The sequence below is a fragment of the Electrophorus electricus genome, chromosome 25 (assembly GCF_041902795.1).
Source record: "Electrophorus electricus isolate QZ-2024a chromosome 25, ASM4190279v1, whole genome shotgun sequence".
Lineage (NCBI taxonomy): Eukaryota > Metazoa > Chordata > Actinopteri > Gymnotiformes > Gymnotidae > Electrophorus > Electrophorus electricus.
In genome coordinates, this window is record NC_137521.1 from 6732791 (window position 1) to 6742056 (window position 9266).

The 9266-nt window shown below is 43.3% G+C and overlaps 1 protein-coding gene across 4 annotated transcripts in view; it reads left to right on the plus strand.

Moving 5' to 3' along the window:
• Positions 1 to 9066, plus strand: part of ttc39a (tetratricopeptide repeat domain 39A) — a 20210-nt gene extending 11144 nt beyond the window's left edge. Inside the window, exons 1-17 of one of the 4 annotated variants that reach the window (XM_081707815.1) lie at positions 62 to 217; positions 540 to 671; positions 2045 to 2088; positions 2350 to 2417; positions 2605 to 2669; positions 2771 to 2870; positions 2976 to 3041; positions 3251 to 3359; positions 3711 to 3778; positions 4419 to 4478; positions 4708 to 4869; positions 5123 to 5214; positions 5488 to 5608; positions 5987 to 6098; positions 6448 to 6562; positions 6832 to 6948; positions 7226 to 9066. In XM_081707815.1, the coding sequence (XP_081563941.1) occupies positions 204 to 217; positions 540 to 671; positions 2045 to 2088; positions 2350 to 2417; positions 2605 to 2669; positions 2771 to 2870; positions 2976 to 3041; positions 3251 to 3359; positions 3711 to 3778; positions 4419 to 4478; positions 4708 to 4869; positions 5123 to 5214; positions 5488 to 5608; positions 5987 to 6098; positions 6448 to 6562; positions 6832 to 6948; positions 7226 to 7343 (1563 nt within the window). In that variant the 5' untranslated portion in view covers positions 62 to 203 and the 3' untranslated portion in view covers positions 7344 to 9066. Of the gene's footprint in view, positions 1 to 61; positions 218 to 539; positions 672 to 2044; positions 2089 to 2349; positions 2418 to 2604; positions 2670 to 2770; positions 2871 to 2975; positions 3042 to 3250; positions 3360 to 3710; positions 3779 to 4418; positions 4479 to 4707; positions 4870 to 5122; positions 5215 to 5487; positions 5609 to 5986; positions 6099 to 6447; positions 6563 to 6831; positions 6949 to 7225 lie in introns of those variants that run through there. The other 3 variants (XM_027015997.3, XM_027015998.3, XM_081707814.1) reach the window with 3 other exon arrangements.
• Positions 9067 to 9266: the final 200 nt, after the last annotated feature.

Sequence of the window (9266 nt, forward strand, 5' to 3'; positions counted from 1 at the left end):
ATGTGAACCATGCAGCAGATCAGCATTCCCCTGCGTGTTGACCTCAGCAGCACTAGTCCAGCTCTGTCTCTGTGAAGGAAACCCAGTTGAACTGGTTCAACCAGTGATCCTGCACCTGAGGATTTCAGACCTACAGTGCTACATTCTACCTAATTCACACTGCCCTGTTTCTTAGAGAACTGGGCCCACGTCTTGCCCTGCTCATGATGGAGAAAAAGTAGGTTATATTATAGGACTTGAGTTGCCAAGAATTGTTATAATATTGAAAAAAAATAATAAATCACACCAAAATGTTGATCATTTTCCGATCACAACAAATTCTAACTGGGTTTCTGTCAAAACTCTGGGATTAACTTTATGGAGAATTAGTATTGCTGTATTAGTCTCGGTCTGATCAATGTGGCGTGTTTATCTGTTATTTTACAATCTCTGTGTTAGAGGTGTCACAGTGCTTTCTTAGTTACAGCTGAGTCACACTCTAGCTGCCATATTGCTATAAATAGATCTGATGCACTCTCCTCCTTTGTTTTCTATGACAGGACTAAAGACAGCATGTATCATGCACTCACATATGCGACCATTCTGGAAATGCAGGCTATGATGACCTTTGACCCTGAGGACATCTTGGTGGCCGGAAATACAATGAAAGACGCTCAGGCTGTGTGTCAGCGGTAATGGTTCCACCCCTTACCTCTTACCATAGACTCACTGCGGGATCTGTGGTGCATTACTGGATCTATACTGTTTTCACTGCTATAATCAAGTATAATGTGCATCACATAGAAGCTGGTGTACAGTGAATGCAGACTCTGTAAGCAGGCATATGGGTAAACTATGTCAGAACAGAGACTTGCTTTATGTTTTTATCCTAGTGACTAATAGCCAGGGACAGCGTGCTAGGCGAGGATCAGCGAGGCCTATTTAAGGTGGCTGAGGGTCACGAGAGACTGGCTCCAGTTCAGCAGGGTGCAGGGTGCAGGGTGTTGTCTCTGTGGAATGGTAGAAGTGGTCACGTAAGCCCCTGTATGGTGGGCATCCCGGGGCTTATATCGCATCATAGGGGCTGGTGGAATTTCTGAGCTAACTGACACAATGAGTGCTGGAGTATATCTGTGAGAATGTGCAGTACACACACACACACACACACACACACACACACACACACACAGTTACACTGCCACGTCATCTTAGCAAAGACTGCTGACATGTGACTAAACAAACATTGCTGACGTTTGACTACACACACCCACCACATGTGTTGAAAAGCAAAACACCATCTCACTCTCTCACATACAGCTGCGCTTCCTAGTCATATACGGCGTCCCGCAAACCAGTTCTGCAGCTGCAGACCTGACAGTGCATCTTGGCGCCTGCACCTCCCACTGGGACCTTCAGCAGAACTGCATCACTGTGGCAGCTTGACCTTCTGTACAGTACTGGCTATCAGAGCAGATCCCTTTAGTAGTTCAGCCTCTTCTAGAAGCTCTACTGCTGCGTGGGTTTGGTTCAGATCCTCAGATGCTCATGAAAACTGTAACTGCTTTCTAAATGGGTTATTAGGAGCTTTGCCTTGGCTTTAGTGTCAACTTCTTTGCTTTACTGCAAAAAAAATGATTTTACATATATAGTCACTTCACCTATCTGAAATAAGATTGAAATCAAATATTAGTTTGAAAGACACAGTATGTCTGTGGAATCCTGAAACACACCCCTTCCCATAGCTGAAACTTCAAGCATTTCAAGAATAACAATGTGAGTTATTCCTGTGTTCATTGGCTTAAAGGCATACTACCCTTAAATGAAGAATCAGACATGAACTGAGCAAAACTTTTCAACTGAATTCATATCTATAAATGCAGGAGACCTCTTGTGAATATCAAAACCGAGTCCTAGATAATCACTTACAAATCACTGTATCTTTCATTTCAGATAACATTTATCAATTTGAGATGATGGAGAATCAGATGTATATATTTAATTAAAGCCTTAACCATTGCAATTGAAAACAGTTTTTGGATTGCTAAGGTTTTGTTTGTCCTTGTAGGCATCGTAAGAAGTCTTCTTTCAATAGCAAAAACTTTACAGAAGGTATGTTTTCAAAAAATATTTGCAGCAAACATTTTATACATATTTCAGACAATTGTAGATAAAGCGTATAATAACAGAAGTTCGGCTGTGTTAACATAAACCCCAAGGAAAACTTCAAACTTAGTTTCTCAAACTTTCCCTACCATGTCAGGGTGATTGCTGTTTCACATCATTAGGCACTGGGTGTGTTTTGTGTAGATTGTGTAAACTAAGGAGTGTTTATATAGGCATAGTGTAACTGACTGTTGATTATGTCTTCAGAGGAGCTCCATGCTGAAGTGTGCTATGCTGAATGTCTCCTCCAGAGGGCAGCACTGACCTTCTTACAAGTTGGTCTCACTTTTCCTAGAACACATCCATATAACTGTAAATCAATTGATTTTTTGCTGTTGTGCCTCTATTGTAAGTGAAACATAAAATTTGGCTGAGCTGGTTAACTAGTATCAACAATCACTGTACAGCTACATTTATTTTTACATATTTAATATTTTTTAACTAATATATTGCTTTATGCAGGATGAAAACATGATCAGCTTCATCAAAGGAGGGATGAAAGTGAGGAATAGCTATCAGATATACAAGTAAGGCCTGACATTCTTAATTCTCTGGTAATTAAGTCCTTGAAGTGATTTGCCAGCATAGAGAGCAGTTTCTAAAGTGACCTTTTTCCTATTGCTTCCAGGGAACTTCATACAGTCCTGAAGTCCTCCAGTTATGTTCAGGGTGACAATCACGGTCACTTTGAGGGTGGAGTGAAGCTGGGAGTGGGAGCATTTAATCTAGTGAGTGCTTTCACACATGTCTGAGTCCAAGAGTGAGAACAGAACAGGATGTTGTATACAGAAAAGGAGAGAAAATGTAGTCTTTTTTGTTTCTTTTACTGGCAGATGCTTTCTCTGTTGCCCACCAGGACCCTGCGGCTGCTTGAGTTTGTGGGTTTCTCTGGTAACAAGGCGAGTACTGAGGGATTTGACTTTGCTTTCCAGGAAGGCCTTTGGGGAAAAATAGAGTGATGTGGCTTGATGAGACCTGATGTGATGTGATGTGATGTGTGTATGCGTACGTGCGTCTGCGCGCGTGCACATGCGTGTGTGTTTTTCTGTGTGCATGCGTGCATGCGTACGTGTGTGTGTGTGTGTGTGTGTGTGTGTGTGTGTTGCAGGATTTTGGTCTTCAGCAGCTCCAGGAGGGCTCTGCAGAGAACACATTCAGGTCTTTCCTGTGTAACATGCTTCTGCTCTGCTACCACACCTTCATGAGCTTCATACTGGGTGAGATGACCTTCACGTGTATTACACTCCAGAAAGCCCCACAGTGACAACAATCCTAAAATACCCGTTTTAGACAATAACATCTAACTTTGTTGACTGCCAGGCATTGGTGCATTTTTAAACACGTCCATGTGTTAAATGCTTTTTACACTTCTCTATAGACGGGGATCTTTTTAGCCCTGGAGGGAACTGATTTTACGATTTTTTTTACATTGCATTCACAACTCTCAGCATCAAACCTGTTTTTTGGTTCACCCATATGTGACATTTTGTGTGTGTGTGTTTTTCTATACATGCGTGTTTGTGTTTGTGTGTGTGTGTGTGTGTGTGTGTGTGTGTATAAAAACACAGGCACTGGAGAAGGAGATGTGGAAGATGCAGAGAAACTGCTGCAGCCATATCTTAAGCTATATCCTAAGGTATGGTACACTACTTCCTGTTTTAGCATTACACAAGGCTAAAATGTAAAATTGCCAGTGAGCATAGTGTGTGTAAAATTTGTTGTATGTGTGTACATGCTTCATCATGATTGCACCATGTGATGTAATTTAAATATATGCTTTGTACCGTTTATTTAGCTATATTGCTATATAAACATAGTTGATGTTTATCACTTTGAGGAACTGATCACCAACTCACTATGTGATGCTGGATTCCAAGATGTTGGATTCCACTGTTAACAGTCAGAGCACAAACTAAGACACTGGAGTGGAAACCAAATTGTGTAGAAAATGACTGATGCTGCATTTAACTCATCAGTCCACAGGGCCCCTGCACGCTTCGGTGTTTTCACTTCTGAAACACACCTAACTCAGTTCAGGAGGGGCCTCATAGTTAGCCAGCACCTGCAAAACTCCCCTAACTCAGCTCGGCAGGGGCTTAATAGTTACCTGTTTAATAGTTACAATTTGATAAAGAATTGTGAACGACTGGAGTGCTGTTTCTCATATCTAAATGTGAGGGGACTGACATGCCTCCACGATGCCACCGTGGACTGTCTTTTTGGTCCGATGCAGTCTGGATATTTTTTGTATCTGATATGCCGTATACTTGCACCAGGGCTCCATTTTCTTGTTCTTCGCTGGCCGAATAGAGGAAATCAAAGGCAACCTGGATGCTGTGAGTGATTGTCCCCCAAATCTGTTCTCCATCAGCCCACACCAGTTTACACTGTTTACATGTGCAGGAGCATTAAGCATGCATGCAGAAGCACAGTTTACGCACGCAGAAGTGGTATACCCGCACCGCTCCATGCTTATAAGTTCGGTTGTGCGCCTTTCCACTTGTGCTTGGGTGCGCGCGCGCACATTTGCGTGTCTGTGTTTGCGTGTGCATGCATGCACTTCAGGCCATCAAGCGCTTCGAGGAGTGCTGTGAAGCCCAGCAGGTGTGGAAGCAGTTCCACCACATGTGCTACTGGGAGCTGATGTGGTGCTTCACCTACAAGCGTCACTGGAAGATGGCCTACTTCTACGCTGACCTGCTGAGCAAGGAGAACGCTTGGTCCAAGGTCCGTGTCGATCACCGACGAAGCACAGCACTTCAGTGCAGCAAAGTCGCATTACAGCAACTCCGTATGAGCTGCACGACAGAAATGTAACCACGGAACAGTGACTACTCCACAGCCGTTTTAAAGCACAAGTGCGGAGTGCGTCTGTACGGCTTAGGTCTAATGAGAACCAGAACGTCTCTCGCAGAACTGCAGTGTATGCTTTTGTGCATCATGTAGCTTTTTGTGTCACATACACTCATTATCCCGGCAGGCCACCTACGCTTATATGAAAGCTGCCTACCTTAGTATGCTGACTCGGGAGGAAAGCCAGCCATTCGGGGAGAGTGAGGTGGCATTGTTCAGGTAATAGCCAACTAAGGGGCCAGACTCCGTGTGTGTACATTTGGGTTGAGAGGACTTGTCAGTGAGACCAGACAGTCGATGTAAATTATAATGATGAATGGGACAGTGTGAGTCTTTTTGTGATGACTATGTGTACCACATTTATATCTTATCTGCTGCCTTTGGCCCATTGTGCCAGGGTTGTGATGATAAAAGGTGCCCACCTAAGGATACTCTGAGATTACAGTGGTTCCTAAGAGAGAATGCTATTGACTATTACTATGCTTCCCCCAGACAAGTGCCTGGCCTGAAGCAGAAGATTGCCGGGAAGTCACTACCTACCGAGAAGTTTGCAATCCGCAAGGCTCGCCGTTACAATGTGGACAACCCCATTCCTCTGCCAGCCCCGCCCCTGGTCAGTACTGTCTGCTGTCTGGTTTATTTTGGGCTTATGGTTGTAATTATGTCATCATAAACTATATCTTACTCTGGTTTTAATGTAAACATGTAATATTCTACTTCTGATATGGTATATTTGCACAGTATTGCAGTTACACTCTGTGCTGTGTAAGCATACCCTATCACAGTACTATGAGTAAGTTGCATTGTGGAAAATGGAAACACGTAGAAAGTTCATGCTGAGTGAAACCTCGCTCTCTGCATGTGCATATTTGAGTGTACGGCCTGAAGGAAGTCCGTGGCTGGTGAAAACATTGACAGACCTGCAGAACAGGGCCTGCGCCGTTGGTCTTTGGTGAGAGCCACTTCCTCCATGCATGCCTCTGTCCCGCAGGAGATGATGTATATCTGGAACGGCTACACGGTGATCGGGAAGCACCGGGACCTGACGGAGGGCATGCTGAAGGCGCTGGACGAAGCGCAGCGGAGACTTGAACAGCACCCCAGTACTGCCCGCCCGCAACCACAATACAACGCACTTGGCACACATGCCAGTGTTCACTAACACACGTGGCACTGTTCACTGGCTGTTCATAACCCCAACTGTGTCAACCAGCAATATGCAATGTTACGTCTCTTTTACTGCAGAGAGCGTAGTCGAGTGCATAAGGGGCCGTTGCGGTAACATTCAGCCAGATGCTTGCGGGCGTTATTGAGTGTTACCAAACAATCTATATGATTAATGGAACTTCTTGTTACACACAGCCAGGCACAAGAGGCCCAGATGGTGAATGCATCTGTGCGGTGAGAGTTCTCTCGGTGGTCGTATCCTGGTAACAGCGGGTTCTCTTTCAGAGACAGAGTCCTCCATAGATGACCACTGTGTGTTGAGTCTGCTGAAGGGCCTGTGTCTCAAACACCTCGGCCACAAGGAGGAGGCGGAGCAATACTTCACTCTCGTCCTCTGCAAGTGAGCAGCACCCTCCATCTGGCACATGGATCATCAGACCATGGTGAAATCGACTCCCTGACCGAGATAATTTGGCGGCTACGAATCCTGAAGGAATTGTATAGACTTTCCCTGCTCTGCTTTATTAATGGCTCTAAGCAAATCAAGATGTACATGATTCAAGGTTCAATAAAGAGGGAACTGGTAGCCAACGAGCTCCTGTGGTGTTACCAATAAACACTGTTGCTAAGAAGAATTTGTGTTATCTTTTTCTCTCTCTTCCTCTCCAGTGAGACGCAGATTAAGTTTGACCACTACCTTGTGCCTAATGCTCTGCTGGAGCATGGCTTGCTATGTCTGGAAGAGGGAAGGAGAGAAGAGGCCATCAAACTGCTGGAGATGGCCAAGTAAGCCCCGAGTTCATAACCCATGCATCATCCCAGCACCTATGTGGCAGAGTGTCTGTTTCCCCACGGACTGTTCCCTTTTAACACATGCCACAAACGTTTACTCTGTAAAGCTTTGACATAACGCTTCTTTATTGAAAATGAATGGAAGCATCTTCAGCCATACATTTGCTTGCTCCTTAACCCTGAGTATTGTGCTGGTTAATATCATATACTGCACATGTAGTCACAAGCTGCTTTGCTAAGGCTGCGTTTGACCTGCTCCTCTACTTCACAGGCAGAACTATAAGAACTACTCCATGGAGTCACGCACACACTTCCGCATCCAAGCGGCGCTGCACAAAGCACGAGTCCCGAAAGAGAACGGCGAGCATTGCTCCCACTCTAGCCCCTAGCAGCCGGCAGGGGTCAGGGAGGTCACAGTGTCGGTGCGTGCCAAGCTCAGGTCTTAGGAGCGGGGTAAGCACCTTGGGAGGCAAGAGAAAACAACCACCACCTGGACCAATTAGAGGCGGCAGACTGAGCCTCTGACGAGAGAACACTCGCTCCATTAAACACATGCACATGCACACACACACACACACACACACACACGCACACACACAGGTACATATTTACATATACAAGAGCATTTCTTTACATTAAAGACAATCACAGAACACACAGAACCACAGGTGCATGCACAGATAGGTGGAGCCAGTCCATTGTGCTGAGGCCAAAAGTCTAGTACTCCAAGCTTGCAATAATGTTTCGCTCGCATCACCTAAAGGTGTCTGTAGCCCCTTCAAACAGTGTTCAGTTCTCACATTGGTTATGCCCTCTGACCATTAACACTGTGGCCTACATGTGACAGCAGCACACTGGCTGTGCTCCCTGACAAATGTTTTGATCATCATGCACAAAGTACTAGATAACATTATTTTGCAAGCAAAGGGAAACAGAAAACAAAGTTAAATGCCAGAATTCAGGTAGTAGCAAAAAAGAAATGTTCAATTGTATAAACAATGTTGGTTACATGATTTAATATTCATTCTGTGTTCCCCTTGTACCGAGACATCAATTTTTTACAGTACAAAAATCTCCCACTCCTCTGAAAACAGAGTAGGCCCTATGGCAGCCTCGTCTCTCTCTTCTTTACCATGCCGGCTACATGGCCATCGCAAAGCTGTCAATTATGTAAATGTACCATTAGGAGTTTGTGAGTTTATGTGATCGTTCCGTCTTTCTAGTATTTATTCTCTGTGATGTCAGCTTGGAAAAATTGTCCGATTTTAAGTGGACAGCAGAATGTGTCTTTTAGAAAGGCAGTGTCCATGTGGACTTGGTCCAGATAGTACTTGAATGCAAACAAGTGAGTCTTTCAGATAGATAGGAGGAGCCATGGCTGTCTGATCTAGCTGTGGTAACAAATGCATTGACAACCACTTATAGCCTTATACTCATATATATATATATATATATATATATATATATATATATATATATATATATATATATATATTTTACACAAAGAAAGAGAGAGAGAGAGAGAGATCGGAAATAAGACATTTCTGTTAGATTAACAAATGTTACCGTAGGGCTTTTGCCTTTAAAATCCTTAATCCTATCAAATGAGCACCACTATGATACCAATTTCTAAAGTTCAGGCTCTGTAGAATTACCATTAAATCTCTTCAGAGAAAGGCCTGTTTAACATTTATTTGTTTATGTTTGTTTGAATTACATTAATTATGCTTTCTCTGAGTAATTTATCACTTAGGCTACAGCAGCGTAAGCATTTTACTGCCTGCTGTATCATACAATTTGACCAAATTTAAGGCTGCTCCAAAATAATCCTGAAATTTTACTGTAGTAGTACTATAGTAACTCATTTCTGGTAATGCTTTGAATGTTTTGCAACTCAGGTTGCAGTGTTAGAATTAAACGTTGAGCTTTAGGATAAAGTACTTAGTTTTGATATGAAGGACTTCAATGGTTATACATTTAAACTGTTGAAATTCATATTTTCTCAGAGGTGGTGGAACAAAAAAATATGTGAAAATGATTAAATGATAATGAAATGTATAATGTCTGTGTTTTGACTATAGCATTATTCCCCACACCCACACCAAAATGATTTTACAAGGTTCTGAAGCCCAGAAACCCTTATTTAGTGTGTGTCTACTCTGCCAGTAAACATTCCTAAGAAATGTTTAAGATTAAATGACATCATTACCTTTAATTAGATTTCTTTGTCCTTGTTGTCAACACAGAACATATTTATTAGTAGCCTGGCCTATAGGACAGAGAATCGTGGTGGCCCAAGTATCTGTATATAC